The 19251-nt window shown below is 38.7% G+C and overlaps 2 protein-coding genes across 2 annotated transcripts; one reads left to right on the forward strand and one right to left on the reverse strand.

Moving 5' to 3' along the window:
• The first annotated feature begins 336 nt into the window (after nt 1-336).
• LOC113681821 (uncharacterized) lies at nt 337-5495 on the forward strand. Its single transcript, XM_027198942.2, has 5 exons — nt 337-510; nt 2469-2807; nt 2895-3224; nt 3940-4206; nt 4604-5495. Exons 1-5 carry the CDS (start codon nt 450-452, stop codon nt 4948-4950), a joined length of 1344 nt encoding a protein of 447 aa, XP_027054743.2. The 5' UTR covers nt 337-449; the 3' UTR covers nt 4951-5495.
• A 5320-nt stretch (nt 5496-10815) lies between these two features.
• On the reverse strand, nt 10816-13740 carry LOC113681819 (opioid-binding protein/cell adhesion molecule homolog). Its single transcript, XM_089181297.1, has 3 exons — nt 13496-13740; nt 12555-12893; nt 10816-12033 (listed from the first exon to the last, which is right to left on the reverse strand). The coding sequence occupies exons 1-3, from the start codon at nt 13539-13541 to the stop codon at nt 11429-11431; spliced, it is 990 nt and encodes a 329-aa protein (XP_089037423.1). The 5' UTR covers nt 13542-13740; the 3' UTR covers nt 10816-11428.
• Between the last annotated feature and the right edge of the window lie 5511 nt (nt 13741-19251).

Raw genomic sequence — 19251 nt, forward strand, 5'->3', positions numbered from 1 at the left:
TAGCCTTGAGTCGCGCAAACTCACGCGAAAGCCAATTAATTGGAAAAGTTGAATTGTTTCAGTTTCGACGACCATTTCATGTCAAGCTCTTAAAATACAATTTGAATTAGGCGTTGAGGGTTTTCAGATGTTTTGACAATTCGATGATTGATTATCTTGGAAACAAAGAAGTTCTACGTAAATGCACGTGTTCGCCTTGGAGATATGAAATATGAAGGTCTGATTATCTTTCTTGTTTGATTTTTCACTAAACAATTCAAGCGCGGACGTTCATAGGACAAAAGTGAAAGACGATGGGTTCGAGCGTGTGCTATGAGCAGGTGTCATTGTTAGACAAATTAAATTGTTTCAGAACGTGTTAGGAGTGTCAGACAATTAAAATAGATATTTAGCTTGCTTTCTCTTTGCTCCACTTGTTTGGGGAATGCCACATTAACATTGTCGTCAAAATGACTTTCCGAGGAGCTGTTTTTATCACCTGTATTTTAGGACATTATTACTTAATTTCAGGTGAGTTTTAATGGTCTTTGTTTTGAAAAGGAGTCAAATTACCCGAAAAAATGTGCACGTAAGCTAAATTAGTAAGAGCATGTGCTCCTCATTTCATGCCTGATCATGCTGAACGAGGTGACCGTATAAATTGGCTCTGTGTAAGTACATAGTCGTGCTCTGAATAGCTCCAATTGATTGTTCCTTTAAATAAATCTTCTGTGGGGTTTCCCCGGACTCGCGATTAAGTTTTTTTTCCTTGTCACATTATACCTAAGATCATAGAAAAGTAAGATCGTTTGTCTCATGATTTAGTCGCTTCCGATGAAGATAGCGACGTGTTGACTGCTTACAGGTAGTCTTCTGAGGGTAATGAGTTCGTTATCTGGAGAAAAACGTTAAGTGCCTTATTTTTATAGACTCTGTTGAGCCATCCTTTTAAAATAAGCCCCTCCTTCCCTTTTCCCTGATAGAAAAAGAAAGAGAATCCATCATATGACTATCATAATGCTACGTAAATGATTACATACATTTAGGCTTTTTTCATCAAAGAAATGCATACTTTATAAGGTGTTTTGTGATTCTCATTGTGACTCTGAATGAGCTCTGATTAGCCCTTTCCTCAGCCACTCTCTTTAGTGAGCCACCAGACTGGAGGGCCCGAAATTAGCCATGAAGTTCCTCGAGGGCTCATTAGACGGTTGTGGAATAATTTTACCTCGCCATGATGAACAACCACAGCATTATTTACGAAAAACCTGATCAGTCAATTTAGTGTTTTCAGCCCTCTTGCACACAATAAAAAAACTTCCTAGCAAAGTTAATCCACATTTAGATGTAATTTCCGAAACAGTAAACGATTTAAATAGAAAATAGATGTTAGCCCAAAAGAAAAGATCGAAACGTATGAGGTGGAGCCCTAACCGCGGTTATTGTGTTGTGCTCATGCGCCAAAAGCTTATTCAGTGTTAGCATCTCTCCCCGCTCAGGAGTACTTCGATGAGTAATGAAAATCTGTCAGAGAAACTCAGCTCAAAAGAGGCTGAGGGAGACACCTTTAATGGACTGGCGTCCCTTCTATAAGAAGCCTGGACTAGGTTGCTCAAAGCTGGGTTTAGATCAACCCAGGGTTACTGTGAAGTCTGATTTCATATTTGAAAGCTTTAATAGAAAACTCACTATCATTCCTTTTATCTAAAATTTGATGATTGGATACTCTTAAAAGGATAGAAAAAATTGTCCAAAAGGGGCTTTTTAACAAAGGAATAAAGAAATCCGGATTAAAATTTAACCCAGGGAAAGCGCTAATCGGTCTTCGGACAACTGCGCCCTGGCCCCTTAATGCTGCAACGGAAACCTGGATTTGCTCCTGTCTTCTGAGACAATAGGCCAGAGAGCTCCTTTGACCTGATAATTAGATAATATTTATGCATAACTCCCGTAGTATTCCTGTCAACAGAAAAGGGGAGCCAGATTTTTGAATGCAGAAAGATAGCGATCCTCTTCTTACCAAATAAATACGTTACTGCGCCTTTCAATAACACGCAGACTATGGCGTTTCGAGCTCACCTACATTTCATTCCATTCTCCGATCAATCTTTTATGAAACGGAAATCATGGAGCAGAAAGACATGAACATAACCTTACCAGTGTATTTGTTTTCTAAGAGGACTGAAAATTTATTGACGGCAGCGTTAGACGTATTTTCAGTGATGCATCTCTTTATCGATTGTCCATATTGCAACTGAAATGTCCTTTCTCAAAATGATTAATTTGTACCACAGTAGAAGACTTCCTACCATAAACTTTTAAGATTGGGAAAGGAATGCGTAAGTTCAACAAATTTATATTCCGCCTTTTTTTTTTTTTTTTTATCTTTGCGCCCTTACCGAGTCTATCTCACAAAGCACAGCGAGCCGCTCTTGTGTCAATGAAACTATAAGTTTTGCATTCTTTCCCTCACATTTTTCTTAAATCAGGTGTTACTGCTCTGAGGCCCAAGATCTCGGTGGTCGATAAAGCTGTTGTTGCACGAAAAGGTTCCACAGTAACCTTGATGTGCTCTGCCACGAGGGTTAGAAAACTTACAACCTCAAGCTCTTGGGAATTCAACGGACAAGAAATAAAGAAAAGAAACAACAAAATAATAATACCAGAGCCACACTATCAGACAAATAAAAGAAAAGGAAACTTTACTTTAACCATCAAGAATGTTTCGGACACAGATGTTGGTACATACACCTGCAAAGTCTCCAAAATATTCCTTGACGCGATGCTTGAGGCAAAGGAGAATATACAGCTGTCACTTCAGGATGAAGGTGAGTTTCAATTACAAATTTTTGTATTCTTGGGCACTTACTGCTGCTAGTATAGTGATCTGAGACTCTGGCCTTTTCTCCATACAGCTGTCTCTGTAATCCTGCCTGTCGTTAAGGCACTTCGCTCCTACGTGGTGACCAGCGAGGGTTCCAATGTTACTTTGACGTGCATTGGTCGGAGGGTAAAAGCGCTCGATACCATGGTTAAGTGGAAGTTCGAGGGCCAGGAAATCGAGGAAGGCTCAAACAAGAGAGCCATAGTCAAGTTCCACCCAAAGAGGCGAGGGAATTTTTCGTTACATATAACAAATGTCTCGAAGGAAGATATCGGTAAATATTCGTGTGTGTCATCTACGGCCGACTTTGGAAAGGCGATCGTTAAAGAGACTTTTATTCATTTGAATTTATTTAAAACTGGTGAGTAAGCCTTAAAACAATGGCATTAGTGCCTTCCTCTGAACCTTCAAAAGAGAGCCTTGCAATCGAATCGCGTAAAACAAAGCCCAGTCAGAACAAAGAGAACATCAACATGAGCCAATTAGAATTCCAAGTAAAGAGAAAACATATGCATCTTGTAGAAGGGTATGAAAAAGGGAATTGAGGCCAAGCTACGTTTGCATTTGGTTTGCATCTGGCGTTAGGAAAGGGCAGAAGGGATGACAGACGTGTCAGACCAAATTTGATTTAATCCCTGATATGTTCACATTTAATAGGAAAAAGGTCTTGATTGCAGTATAATTGCGTTTGAAGCCCTGATATGCATTCGCATATTTGTGTATTACGAAAAAAATGGTTGACATCTATATTTCTAAATCTCTCAAAATGCCACTTGAAAATTACTGTGCCCCATTTGATTTCTCGTCAAACCATTTCACTGGTTTATTTCCAACGCTGCTCTCTTAGTAGAAATTCACTGGAACATAATCTGTGCAAAGAAATGGTAATTAAAAAGAAAAAGAACCAATAAATCAAAATCAATGGAGAACTGAGAATAGAGAATTTCCATTTAATCGTAGTAACACCGAAATTGCCGAGACCCTTCAACTTTGACCAATTCCAAGGTTTTGCTGTTCACAACGAATGTGTAATTGATGCTCTGAAAACTTAGTTTTTCATTTATTACCAATTCTAGTGTCGTGGCCAAGAGGAACTTATGCTTTGCCGATGCCAAATAGTGGCTGTCCAATAACAAGTGAGTTCACTTGGTCAGCGGGTTATCATCGGCAAGACACAGAGGAAACAGGTCCACGAAGTAGTTGGTCCAGTCCACTTCACTTGAAAGGAGATAAGACTCCCACCCAGATTACTCAGCATTTCTGTGTAAAGACAACTGAAACGGGGGGAAGACTCTGGCCATCAGGGCAATATTGTATATACAGAAAGGGAACGTGCCCAGGCGGTAAGGTGTATGGTTTTTGAGAGCGACCTTATATGAACTTATCTTTCGCCATTGTGGTTCATGAACCTTGAACCTTTTTTTTTTTCCGCTGGTTCTCATTCTTTCCCTTGGTCTTTTTTTTTGTGTTATGTGGTCCTACTTCTGCAAGATAACCAAAACTGTGCATTTTGATCCGTGGCCATCCCAGGAAAGGGTCTGTAAGAACTTGCATGGTTCTGATATCAACTATGATGATGTCGACCTCAAAAGCTTCACAGATCTAACAGCTAACGTTTTTTTAATAAAGAATTGATTTGATTCTCGGACCAAAGAAGGCATATGAATACTAAGATTAGACAATGAAAATATTTACAACCGAGTAACGAGATTCAAGGTAGTTTTTTCTTGTGTGCGACAGGATTTCAAGAAGGAGAAATCAAATGGGACGACGAGGACACGAAAAACGACAACATGGCTGAAGGCATTTTACCTGACGGTGAATACAAAAAGGATACTACTTTGCAGTTCTGCTGTCGATCAGATGGGTCAGCGGAAAACCCTATCGAGCTGCCCATTCGCGAGCCATTTTTCCTCCTTAAGCACTCAGGCCGTTGCCAGGTAGTTTTGGGCATGCGTGTCACAGAAGAGTGGTTATTCTGGGACTGTGAAGACCGAGAAAACAAAAATTCATATAATGGAGAGGTACCAGCGTCTTTTATTACGAAGGACGTCAAACTACATTACTGCTACTACGAAAAACAATAAAAAAAGGCATGTGTTGCTCTTTGGGAATGAAATCTTCATCTTAAGGGTCGGCTAACTTGCTGAATTTTCATTTCACTTGTTGCACTTTCATACACTCAAACATTCAGGTAACAGAAGCTTCATTAATTGTCCGGGAGGCTCCCCTTTTTTCAGCGCTTGGATCAGATGGGTATTTAAAGTAATTCTCTAGTTTCGGCGATCGTGTTTCGTTGCTCTTTTTTCACCCAATGCAGATTATGATTAACGTAAAAGGTTATACTTGCACAGTCAGCACACACCCCGTTTAACTAATCGATGTGTCGCAAATAGCAAAGATTGCACCAATTGCGTGTATAGACTGGATTACTTCAGATTAATGCTGAGATTTGTGGGAGATAGTTTTAAAAATTAAATTTTAAGCAGTTTTAAACACAGTATTTATTTTAAATCATTCGTTTTACTCGTAGGGTCAATTTTATACTTAACTTAATAAAATTTAACTTATTTAAATTATACTGGAAATGATACAGAAATTAATAAAATAATACGTCCTTGTCCTTAAAAAAGGATTTGTTTTGTTGAATTTGACTTTATGGTCTTCCTCCTTGAGTAAATGACATCTACCGGTGTTAAGTTCGCTCCAGCTTCAAGAAAACCTCTCTCGATGTTCCACACTTAGCTTTAAATTCGTCGAGAGCGAAAAGGTCGTCAATGTTTTAGATGTTTAGCTCCTAAAAAAGTGCGTCACACAGAATTTCATGAAGAGCAATTGCCAATTCATCATCTGCTAAATTGCGCTTTTTCCAGCGCGAGGTTGGAACCCGACAATTCCAGCGGTACTTTTGGACGAACTGGATCATCCGATATCATACCCAGTCCTAGTCGTGACCCAGATGAGCCATTTACACAGCAATCTGACTGCTTAATAAAGTTCGGACAAAAAAATCAATGTTGAGTGTTCCTAACAATCGCTTACGAATTTGAATATTGACCTTAACCTGTTATATCGATATTCAGCTAATGGTCTAAAAGACAATCTTGTGTCATGTCTTTCTATTTGGAGGCAAAACTTATCTTGTTGTCAAAATGCAAACTACGCTACAACATACGTAAGGGGGAAAAACCTGTGATATTCCCTGAGGAAATTCTCAGCAAGGTCATCTGAGGCTGAAAAAAGTAATGATATGAAACTGCTCTTCATTATCAGAGCAAACATTACTATTCTAACAGGTTTTATTAACCCAAAGAAGGTGGGTTTAACCATGAAAATGAAATGTTAACTTGCATTTCAGTCATAATTTGAATGGCGAGGAAAGTTCTTTCATTATGAGACTTTTCATTTTCTATTCATATGCTAGTTTTGAGTTAATAATTCCCTTAAGTTAAGAAATTACAAACGAATCAGAAGACTCGACACCATGACTGTTTGGTTACCATCTGTCCACATCGTCGTACCGGATAATTCAGTTTTTCAGTGATGAAAAATAATGTTATGAAGGTTAACTAGAACTAGCAATAATTCCCTTGCGCCTTCAGCAATGTTTGAATCACCTGAGTGGAGAGGGCCTCTTAAGGACAGATTCTTCTCACATCTTAAGCATGTGGTTGCCTTAATAATGTTTATGCAGTGTTAAGGGACATCAGAAAAGCAAACAAGAACAGCATGGAACTTCTATCTTTTTTTACAGTATTATTATCTCTTCTGAAAATAAAATGGGAAAAATCTAGAAACTGTCAACACAAGAGAAGCTGACAGATCAAATGTACCGACGGGCTTTATCCATATCTGAGCCTTTTTGCTAAAATTCGTTTCAGCTTAATTTAAGTCAATAGACTCTATTTTATCTGTAAGGTTGGTAAACAATGAAAAGTCTTCATTTTGTTGACAAAGAGAAGCAGAATCAGTCATAAGCGCGCGCGTTTAAATCTGGACCTTGTGTGTCACGTATGTTCACAGCTATGTCGTGTGTTTTTAAATCAATGGTGGAGTTTGCACCACATGTGTAGATTCCACTTTGGGCGAGGGTCACATGTTTCAGTTCCAGCGTTATGCCGAGTCGTTTAACTTTGTTTGCCAAGGACATGCCATTCACTTCTTGGTGCAATACTTCAGGTTTAGATGCTATTTTTCCGTTCAAAAGCCAGTACACGACCACAGCGAAAGCCTCTGAAAAGATGACACTGCAAGTGAGAGTTATTGTGCTTCCTTCGTCGAGGGTGATGTTTGTTTGCGTAAAAGTGACGTTGAGTACTGTTAGAAGAAAAAAGTATCGGTAATGGGTTGACTTATGTGCACTTTCAGATGCACATGAAAGTAGTTCTGAGATGAGAACCTTGCAGTTTACTTATGGAGTTGAGCCTGCCTTCGATACCCGCCCCAATGAAGAGTGACATTTATTGGGAAGAATACCCTAATGGACAAGACACCAATTTTACACATCACGGTTTCATCACGCTTTCTGCGTTTTTCAAACTCAGCCTGAATCATTCACGTTACATGTATGCGATTCATTAGGTTAAAAAAGAGATAGACGCTAAACGGGCTCTCACATTTCTATTGTCTTGGACGAGGTGGAGATCGAGGCAGGGAGGGATGGAGAGATGGAAGGAACTCAAGAGACTTTCCAGGGAGTGAGGGACGTGTGTTTTGATGTGTTGTTTGTCATGAAGACCGGATGTTATTCTCCTTTCTCCCCTAAGTGACGAAAAATGAGAATGAGCTGCAGCACCTTTTAAGGTTAAAGAGAAGAGAAATGTTGGTTAAACTCACTTCTCCCTGAATTGACAGCTCTATATTCTCCTTTGCCTCAAGCATCCTGTCAAGGTGTATTTTGGAGACTTTGCAGGCGTATGTACCAACATCTGTGTCCGAAACATTCTTGATGGTTAAAGTAAAGTTTCCTTTTCTTTTATTTGTCTGATCACTAACCTCTTCAAACAGTCAAACTTTTGAAATTAGACGAGAAAAGGAGAGCGCAAAAACGTGATTGTTCATGAACGGTCTTTTTTATTTGTTCGGCGACAAATTTTTAATTTTTTTTGCCGTAGACTGCTACAATCGCACTTTCTTACCCAGATGACTTGTGTTGAGTCATGGGAGCTAGAGTTAAAAACGGGGAGGGAATAGAGTTTCAGTCGTCTTTCGTTCTCTTGAATTTTCATTAGGTTCTGCTTGTAAGTCTCACGTCCTTTATTAGTTTGACTTGAGTCATTCAAATTTCTACACGTGGCTTTTAATTACTTTGATGATAAAGGTCAACCGAACTCATTTCCACTTTTCAAAACATTCTGCTCGCATTCAATTAAACGTCTTTTTCTACTTCTTAGTCACAGCTTCTGTAGGGAAAACAAAGCCTTGTTGTAGTTAAACGAAGATCATGATTAATTAAAAAGCTTGCTTGTAAATATCTGCGAAAATATTGTTTAGTTTTGTGCAGAAACAACGACTCGATTAACATTTATGCTAAAGATATCTTGACCTGTCTCCAGTTATTGACTCTTTAAATATTTACATTTACATTACAAACGTAACTTTATTGTGTGATACAGATATCGTCATTCAATGTGAGTCTTCAGATGTCTACATTTGCACAAACCTAGCTTAATTATGAAACCCAATTTGCTTTCAATTTGAAGCTAAATGACCAGGATCCGTGTTGTTCGCTTGTTTCACTTTCGTCCATCTAAATGTTCATGACTCATGATGGAGATAAATTGAGTTTAATTCAATTAAATTCAAATTAATTACATTGAGTGTAATTCAATTAAACTCAATATATTATCCACATGACTTCCTTTTTAAGGGGAACAGGTGACAATTGATTTATTGTCAAAAGCGAAATGTGGTTTGGAAGTATTCCATCTGAGTGTGGGTGTTTCCGTTTGATGAAAGTTTTTAAGTCTTGTATTGATACGATCACCTTTAAACTGTCTCGTCGTTATTAATAGATCACTTCACCGAAGCCTTCGGCCTCTTTCGATGTCCATAACGTATGCTGCAAATGATTTGGTTATATGACCACCCGTAACAAGTCCGAGTATGAAATTCTTACCGTAATCGACTTCGAATTTCCAAACTGTCTAGGACTCATTTCCCAATACGATGAAAACAATTCGCGTAAACAGGTAGTCAGGAAAATGTTTAACCTTCTAGGCTAAATTTGGCTTTGTATTTACAACATCTTTTAGAGGAAACTGTCAAAGACACATACGTAGAAGATAATCTTGAACAACGACTCGAAGTATTGCGTTTTCTTGGGCTCTGAGGGTGTTTTCGTGTTCTTTGTAGTGGTATAATATCACCTAGCCTCGTGCATCTTGCCCAATTCTTTGTCAGTCTTTGTGTGCCTTGGGTTGGTTCTCGGCAGGCATCCCTAAATAATTTTATTTGGTGTACACTACTGTGTTATTTGTTGTGTAGTGGAGACTAAATATGGTATTTCTGACGATTGAATATGTGAATAAGGTAGAAATACCATATTTAGTCTTCCTTAGATACGACCCCAGAGGGGTTTTTTCTGGCAGGTTTTTTTCTGGCCTCCGTATAACCGTAGTAATGTCCTTGTAAGCGGTTGCCCATCTCTCTAATTCCGACCTCTTGAAGTTTACATGTTAGTAATGTATAACTATTTTTGAATGTGTAAGGAATTGACTGTATATCAGGATTGTATATGGCATATCAGTCGCGAATGTATTTATGCATACCTCGAGCTATATATGCCTCGGGTTGGTACTTGGTTCTCGGCAAGCTCCCCTAAATAAACTTATTTGGTGTACACTACTGTGTTATTTGTTGTGTAGTGGTGACTAAATTTGTTAAATCTTCTACAACGACCTTGAATGAAAAAAATAATTTGTCTCGGCTTCGTTTTCACGTTGTAACAATGCCTTAACGTGTCTAAGGTTCTGCGATATAAACTCTCGAATTACACATTTTTTTTTTCACTGATAATGTTAAACTCTGGAATCGACTACGCTACGAATGCATCTACCGTAAGCACGAAGATATTGCACTTAAAAGTCGATGCATTTGATATCCGCAGTTTAGATAAATATGTTCCGAGACCGAGACGATTTCAAAGACGAGCTGTTTCTGACTAAAGAATTGGCAAAGAAGAATGAACACGCGCAGAAAGTTATTAACTTTTACAAATAATCTTGATGCAACAGAATCAACCGCGCAACAGAAATATCATGGTTTCATTTAATGTTTTCTTTTTTTGTTTCTTTTTTACGTCTTAGGTGTCTAACATCACATACTTAGTGTTATTATGCAAGAAAACAAAAGTTCCTTAACTGCCTTTTTTCCTGGAGAATACTGAATTATTGAATCATATTGCACACGTAAGCCCTATAAACGACATATAATCCTTAGGTATGATTGCCAAGCGTCTTCCAAACAGTAGGCATCGGCCGGAACTACAGCACGATAATGACAATCGTTTGTATCGCTCTCTCTCCCACCATAGTATCCTTATTCAAAGCTTTGTTTATAAACCTTCATGCGTGGCGTATAAATTCCGCGTCTGAGTTAATATACTTCCTATCTCTCTGTTCTACTATTTAATAACCTGTTGCTAGGGAGCTGATACATTATGATATCACCGTGTTTGCAACATAGTGATAGTGTGGCTCTGGTATTATTATTTTGTTGTTTCTTTTCTTTATTTCTGGTCCGTTGAATTTCCAAGAGCTTGAGGTTGTAAGTTTTCTAACCCTCGTGGCAGAGCATGTCAAATTTACTGCGCAACCTTTTCGTGCAACAACAGCCTTATCGACCACCGAGATCTTGGGCTTCAGAGCAATAACACCTGATTTAAGAAAAAGGTAAAAGAAAAAAATACGGAATTAAAACTTTCATGGACACAAGAGCAGTTCGTAGTCGCTCTCTAAGATTGACGAGATTAGAGTGCATAGCTAAAAGGAAGGCGGGACACAGATTATTTGTATATACTTATACATTCATTTCCCAGTCTGTGGCTTTTTAAAAAAACTTTTGGTAATACTGAAGTCAGCCAATGTGGTACGAATTAGTCATTTTTCAGCAGTGTGGCTAAAGAATTTCTACCCTGGTGTAACTTTTTATTAATTCTAGTCCTTTGATTTCCCAGGAGTCTGAGTTTGTAAGAGATGTAACCTTCCTTCCAAGGCGGCATCAAGGTTACATTGGAACCTTTTCTTGCTATCACAACCTTGTTGGCGGCCGAAACACTGGGCTTTAGAGTAGTAATACCCGATAAAAGAGATTTGAATCAAATATGATAAAAAAAATAATGATGACAATGGGTCAATACTCATTCTCAGTCGCATGGTGAGAAGGTCTCAGTGATAATAACAGAAAGTTTCAACGGCGAACAGAAGTTGCCATATTTTTCGTAGTAACAGCATTCTACACGATCATTAACATTCCTCACAGACACTTTGCGTAAAGGAGTCGCTGTTTTTATTACAGCAAAAGAACAGGAGCGAATCGAACAGAAACCCACACCCAGAAAATATGTCACATAAACCTTGATGTTTTTCGTCCGCAAGTTCCACTATCTTCAACCCCAGCATTGTATATCGTTAAGCTGAGAAGTCTCTTTTTAACATTTCCCTCATTGTTGTCAACGAAACCATTGTTTACTTCAAAGTGCTTGTTACTTTTTATTTGGCTGCCATTAAAAAGCCAGAAAGTGTCATCAAACAATGCTGCTGGGTAAATTCCGAGACAACTTAAAGTAACATTTGTACCGTTTGCAATTTCAACAAAGGATTTTATTTTCTGTGTGAATTTTAAATCTGGACCTTGTGTGTCACGTATGTTCACAGCTATGTCGTGTGTTTTTAAACCAATGGTGGAGTTTGCACCACATGTGTAGATTCCACTTTGGGCGAGGGTCACATGTTTCAGTTCCAGCCTTATACTGAGTCGTTTAACTTTGTTTGCCAAGGACATGCCATTCACTTCTTGGTGCAAGACTTCAGGTTTAGAGACTATCTTTCCATTCAAAAGCCTGTACACGACCACAGCGAAAGCTTCTGAAAAGAGGACCCTGCAATTGAGAGTTGTTGTGCTTCCTTCGTCGAGGGTGATGTTTGTCTGCGTGGAAGTGACGTTGAGTACTGTTAGAAGAAAAAAGTATCGGTAATGGATTGATTTATGTGCACTTTCAGATACACATGAAAGTAGATCTGAGATGAGCACCTTGCAGTTTACGTATGGAGTTGAGCCTGCCTTCGATACCCGCCCCAATTAAGAGTGACATTGATTTGAGAAGAATACCCTAATGGGCAAGACGCCAATTTTACACATCACGGTTTCATCACGCTTTCTGCGTTTTTCAAACTCAGCCTGAATCATTCACGTTACATGTATGCGATTCATAAGGTTAAAAAAGAGATAGACGCTAAACGGGCTCTCACACTTCTATTCTCTTGGATGGGGTGGAGAACGAGGCAGGGAGGGATGGAGAGATGGAAGGAACTCAAGAGACTTTCCAGGGAGTGAGGGACGTGTGTTTGTGATGTGTTGGTTGTCATGAAGACCGGATGTTATTCTCCTTTCCCCCCTAAGTGACGAAAAATGAGAATGCACTGCAGCACCTTTTAAGGTAAACGAGAAGGAAAATGTTCTTTAAACTCACATTCTTCCTGAATTGACACCTCTATATTCTCCTTTGCCTCAAGTATCTTGTAAAGGTTTATTTTGAAGACTTTGCAGGTGTATGTACCAACATCTGTGTCCGAAACATTCTTGATGGTTAAAGTAAAGTTTCCTTTTCTTTTATTTGTCTGATAGTGCGGCTTTGGTATTATAAATTTGTTGTTTCTTTTCTTTATTTCTTGTCCGTTGAATTTCCAAGAGCTTGAGGTTGTAAGTTTTCTAACCCTCGTGGAAGAGCATATCAAGGTTACTGTGGAACCTTTTCGTGCAACAACAGCCTTATCGACCTCCGAGATCTTGGGCTTCAGAGCAATAACACCTGATTTAAGAAAAAGGTAAAAGAAACAATACGAAATTGAAACTTTTATAGACACAAGAGCAGTTCATGGTCGGTCTCTGAGATGGACGAGATGGGAGTGCATAGCTTCAAAGGAGGGCGGGACACAAATTATTTGTATATACATATACATTCATTTCCCAGTCTGTGGCTTTTTAAAAAAACTTTTGGTAATACTGAAGTCAGCCTCTGTGGTACAAATAAGTCATTTTTCAGCAGTGTGGCTAAAGAATTTCTACCCTGTAATAACTTTTTATTTATTCTAGTCCTTTGATTTCCCAGGGGTTTGAGGTTGTAAGAGATGTTCAGCCTTGCTGGCCGCCGAAACACTGGGCTTTAGAATAGTAATACCCGATAAAAGAAATTTGAATCAAATATGATGAAAAATAATGATCACAATGGTCAATACTCATTCTCAGTCGCATGGCGAGAAGGTCTTGATGATTAAGCAAGGTTTCAAAGGCGAACAGAAGTTGCCGTAACAGCAAATTATTATTCTCCTTTCTCCCCTAAGTGACGAAAAATGAAAATAAACTGCAGCATCTTTTAAGGTAAAAGAGAAGAGAAATGTTGGTTAAACTCACTTTCTTCCTGAATTGACAGCTCTATATTCTCCTTTACCTCAAGCATCGTGTCAAGGTTTATTTTGGAGACTTTGCAGGTGTATGTACCAACATCTGTGTCCGAAAAATTCTTGATAGATAAAGTAAAGTTTTCTTTTCTTTTATTTGTCTGATAGTGTGGCTCTGGTATTATTATTTTGTTGTTTACTTTTCTTTAATTCTTGTCCGTTGAATTCCCAAGAGCTTTAGGTTGTGAGTTTTCTAACCCTCGTGGCAGAGCACATCAAGGTTACTATGGAACCTTTTCGTGCAACAACAGCCTTATCGACCTCCGAGATCTTGGGCTTCAGAGCAATAACACCTGATTTAAGAAAAAGGTAAAAGAAACAATACGAAATTAAAACTTTTATGGACACAAGAGCAGTTCGTAGTCGCTCTCTGAGATAGACGAGATGGGAGTGCATAGCTTCAAAGGAAGGCGGGACACAAATTATTTGTGTATACCTATACATTAATTTCTCAGTCTGTGGCTTTTTAAAAAAACTTTTGGTAATACTGAAGTCAGCCACTGTGTTACGAATTAGTAATTTTTCAGCAGTGTGGCTAAATTTCTACCCTGTTGTAACTTTTTATTTATTCTAGTCCTTTGATTTCCCAGGAGTCTAAGGTTGTAAGAGATGTAACCTTCCTGGCAAGGCGGAATCAAGGTTACATTGGAACCTTTTCTTGCTATCACAACCTTGTTGGCCGCCCAAATACTGGGCTTTAGAGTAGTAATACTTGATGAAAGAGATTTGAATCAAATACGATGAAAAATAATGATCACAATGGGTCAATACTCATTCTCAGTCGCATGGCGAGAAGGTCTTGATAATAACACAGAGTTTCAACGGCGAACAGAAGTTGCTGTATTTTTCGTCCTAACAGCATTCTACGCGATCGTCAACATTCCTTCCAGGCACTTTGCGAACAGGATTAAGATAAAAGGGCATGAATTGTCAGCAACTGCGCTCCTATTGCTTTCCTTAGCGAAGAAAGGACATCGGGGTGTAAGTTAGACTCTCCCCTGTCTTTATGAAAGACTCTAACGCTTTGTGAATCGTAAAGGAGTCCGAAGATTAGTAACGCAACCAATTTTTTTTTTCTCCCATGATCTTGAATCTAAAGAACTCAGTTAAGCGCTGAAATCTCTGTCATCTATGGCAAGGATTCGTTTTCCTTTCTTGATAGTCTTTAAGGTTCATTTAGCTTGAAAAGACTACTTAAGATGGCTAAGCAAACACTGATCAAGTATTGGCAATGATCAGTGATCACTAACCTCTTCAAACAGTCAAACTTTTGAAATTAGACGAGAAAAGGAGAGCGCAAAAAGGTGATTGTTTATTAACGGTCTTTTTTATTTGTTCTGCGACAAATTTTTAATTTTTATTGCCGTAGACTGCTAAAATCGCACTTTCTTACCCAGATGACTTGTGCTGAGTCATGGGAGCTAGAGTTAAAAACGGGGAGGGAATAGAGAGGGAATAGAGTTTCGGTCGTGTTTCGTTCTCTTGAATTTTCATTAGGTTCTGCTTGTAAGTCCCACATCCTTTATTAGTTTGACTTGAGTTCATTTAAATTTCTACACGTGGTTTTTAATTACTTTGATGATAAAGGTCAACTGAACTCATTTCCACTTTTCAAAACATTCTGCTCACATTCAATTAAACGTCTTTTTCTACTTCTTAGTCACAGCTTGTGTAGGGAAAACTAAGCCTTGTTGTAGTTAAACGAAGATCATGATTAATTAAAAAGCTTGCTTGTAAATATCTGCGAAAATATTGTTTAGTTTTGTGCAGAAACAACGACTCTCCAGTTATTGACTCTTTAAATATTTACATTTACATTACAAACGTAACTTGATTGTGTGATACAGATATCGTCATTCAATGTGAGATGTCTACATTTGCACAAACCTAGCTTAATTATGAAATCCAATTTGCTTTCAATTTGAAGCTAAATGACCAGGATCCGTGTAGTTCGCTTGTTTCACTTTCGTCCATCTAACTGTTCATGGCTCATAATGGAGATAAATTGAGTTTAATTCAATTAAATTTAAATTAATTACATTGAGTGTAATTCAATTAAACTTAATATGTCATCCACATGACTTCCTTTTCAAGGGGAACAGGTGACAATTGATTCATTGTCAAAAGCGAAATGTGGTTTGGAAGTATTCCATCTGAGTGTGGGCGTTTCCGTTTGATGACAGTTTTTAAGTCGTGTATTGATACGATCACCTTTAAACTGTCTCGTCGTTATTAATAGATCACTTCACCAAAGCCTTCGGCCTCTTTCGATGTCCATAACGTATGCTGCAAATGATTTGGTTATATGACCACCCGTAACAAGTCCGAGTATGAAATTCTTACCGTAATTGACTTCGAATTTCCAAACTGTCTAGGGCCATTTCCCAATACGATGAAAACAATTTGCGTAAACGGGTAACCAGGAAAATGTTTAACCTTCTAGGCTAAATTTGGCTTTGTATTTACAACATCTTTTAGAGGAAACTGTCAAAGACACATACGTAGAAGATAATCTTGAACAACGACTCGAAGTATTGCGTTTTCTCGGGCTCTGAGGGTGTTTTCGTGTTCTTTTTAGTGGTATAATATCACCTAGCCTCGTGCATCTTGCCCAATTCTTTGTCAGTCTTTGTGTGCCTCGGGTTGGTTCTCGGCAGGCATCCGCCTAAACAATTTTATTTGGTGTACACTACTGTGTTATTTGTTGTGTAGTGGAGACTAAATATGGTATTTCTGACGATTAAATATGTGAATAAGGCAGAAATACCATATTTAGTCTTCACTAGATACGACCCCAGAGGGGTTTTTTCTGGCAGGTTTTTTCTGGCCTCCGTATAACCACATCACATACTTAGTGTTATTATGCAAGAAACAAAAGTTCCTTAACTGCCTTTTTTCCTGGAGAATACTGAATTATTGAATCATATTGCACACGTAAGCGCTATGAACGACATATAATCCTTAGGTATGATTGCCAAGCGTCTTCCAAACAGTAGGCATCGGCCGGAACTACAGCACGACAATCGTTTGTATCTCTCTCCCACCATAGTATCCTTATTCAAAGCTTTGTTTATAAACCATCATGCGTGGTGTATAAATTCCGCGTCTGAGTTAATATACTTCCTATCTCTCTGTTCTACTATTTAATAACCTGTTGCTAGGGAGCTGATACGTTATGATATCACCGTGTTTGCAACAGGCTATCTGATAAAACCCCTTGAGTGTCGCAGTAGCAATAAAATTACTTAAGGATGGATGTCCTATTCTCTCTAAGAACTCTGCTTAAAAATTCCAGACAAATGTAACTCGCTTTCTATTACAATGTTCTCGTGAGTTAATCTACAACTTCCGCATTCCCACTTTATTTATTGCAATGAACCCCACCCCACTTTTACGACACTTTTTTTAGCAGAGACATTACATCATGATCCTTTCGAAAGTAAAAATTATTTCAATCCCGTGCAGGAAGCAGTCGAAGCGGTTCTTTATGCAAGCTCTCGAGTAGATAGCTTGGCAAGTAAAACATGAGCCTTCTCTTTGCACCTCTGCTGCTTGGAGCACTGCTACCGGCTTCAGGTAAGGGTACTTCAACTAAGAGCAAAATGCATGTGTTGATACTGTGAGTCTAGAGAGGGAAACAGCGGTAAGCCACGTGCAGGATTGATCCCGGTGGATTTGGCAGAAAATAATTTGTTTCCTCTCTGAAACTTGGCTGTCGCGAGGCGAATCTAAGCAGTGTTGCGTTGTTACTTTTTCCGCAATTGGCAGCTTCCTTATGTTAAGATCTAAACTCGATCTTTCTGTTTGCACATCTGATATTTGAAAACTAAGATCAGTGGCAGCAATATTGGCTGACAGTTACCATGGTCGGGAAGAAGCTAATAAATATCAAACAAGGAGCTTTTGAAAGTGAAAGTCATGCGTAAATTTTGCTTTACGGGTGGGTTAAGATTTATTCTCCGCCAGTTGTTCTTTATTCAGGTGAGCTCGGATATGAATAACAAAACGAAAGAGGCCGCATTCACCCGATAGAATCACAAAATAAGATGACTGTAGTTTAAATGATGACTGCAGCTTAAATGATGACTGCAGCTTTGCAAGTGTTTGCAAAGCTCAGAAATAGTATCTCCCCGTACAACTTTTCGTCATAAACAATACTGTCATCTAAATATCCAGATTAGAAAATTAAAAAGTAAAATCCTTAGAAAACAAACTTTATAGAAGCACCTTTCAATGAAACTACGGCAGTACTCGAAAGCAAGTGGTCTTTCTTGTTGTTTATAGTGTAAAATGAAATCTAGTTGCTACCAGAGTGGCTCCTCCAGATCTTTGAGAGTGCAAACCAAACTTGGACGGTTCAACTCCGAGACCTTGCAGGTCAATTTTGCTTTTGAGTTGGTACTTTTTAGGGGTAAATATCAATTGTTGCCACTCCCACACAGATAAGACTCAGGTACCTTTTATAATTTATAGGGGTCGTATCCGAAATTGCCGGCGCGTACCCCCGCCCTCTTATATAAATGTGTCTCCCGGGGGTGATGATACGTGCAGCACACTTGAAATTTAGCATGGACAAATTTTGATGTGATTTTGGGTGAAGAGAAACAAGTTTTGTCAGCGTCTAGTGGCTTGTGCGGAAGGGCCCTTTACCACCGTGTGCATAATTACGCGTCCCGCCAGACGGCGGGAAGCCAACTAAGTGTTCAGACATTAGTATAGAAAACTCCGCCTCTGTCTGGATTTTTGGTGGCCTATTGACCAGTTCCCAATCGAGACTTAAGTCTGACAGGACGCGTAATTTTGCTCACAGTGTTAAGTAGCCTACTTACCGGAGCCAGGCTGTATGAACTTTCCAGACATCTTGATTACTACCTGTGATAAACGCTTGTCAATTCCCCTATCGGCTTTTGGAATCGACTTAACCTTACTTTTGCAATGGACGGACACCTCTTTAGACACTCTACATCTACTATTGGAACCACAACTCTACCCAACATCTATGTGTGGGGCAAATTGTAAAATCATCGGTATCTGTTAGCGTCTCGAAGATTCCGGCAAGCGACAAAATAAGATCAACTTCATTTTCTGGAAAATTTGCAGCTCCGCAAGTGACTTGAAATGTCTTGTTTACAACTATGCAAGGGAACGACTTGAGATATGCAACTTCGGTCTTCTCGATAACTAAACCCACATGTTCCACCAGCGAACGATTTAAATGAAGAGCAAATCTCCATGTTAGCATGTAAGATGAGACGCTTACACAACAGATAATTACCTAAATCAGTTTGTAGCTTGTCAATCAAATTGACTTTTGTAACCATTCTTTGACTTCGGCTGGCAAAGGAATCATTGATTTAGTTTTCTAAATGTAGTAGTTTCTAAAAGGTTTTTCTAGGTATCATGTAAAGAGGATCAAAAGCCATCTCTTGGTATTTCGGAGATTGATGCATCTTTGAATTTATGTGTCACGCTTGTCATGCAACTGATATAATAAGATTGAGAGGATATATAAACTGGAACTCAAATCTGGCTAGAATGTAGTAGAGCATGACCTGATCATCAAAACAGTTCATAAAATCATAAATAAACAAGGTAAGAGTGTTATGTTAGATTTTTTTTTTCAAATTGTGGTGATTTATGCCAGTAAACGGTGGCGACAAGTAGGCACACCATGACGGTATATTTCATATTCGCTAGCAAGTAAATTTT

The sequence above is a fragment of the Pocillopora damicornis genome, chromosome 9 (assembly GCF_964200805.1).
Source record: "Pocillopora damicornis chromosome 9, jaPocDami1.2, whole genome shotgun sequence".
In the NCBI taxonomy this organism is placed as follows: domain Eukaryota; kingdom Metazoa; phylum Cnidaria; class Anthozoa; order Scleractinia; family Pocilloporidae; genus Pocillopora; species Pocillopora damicornis.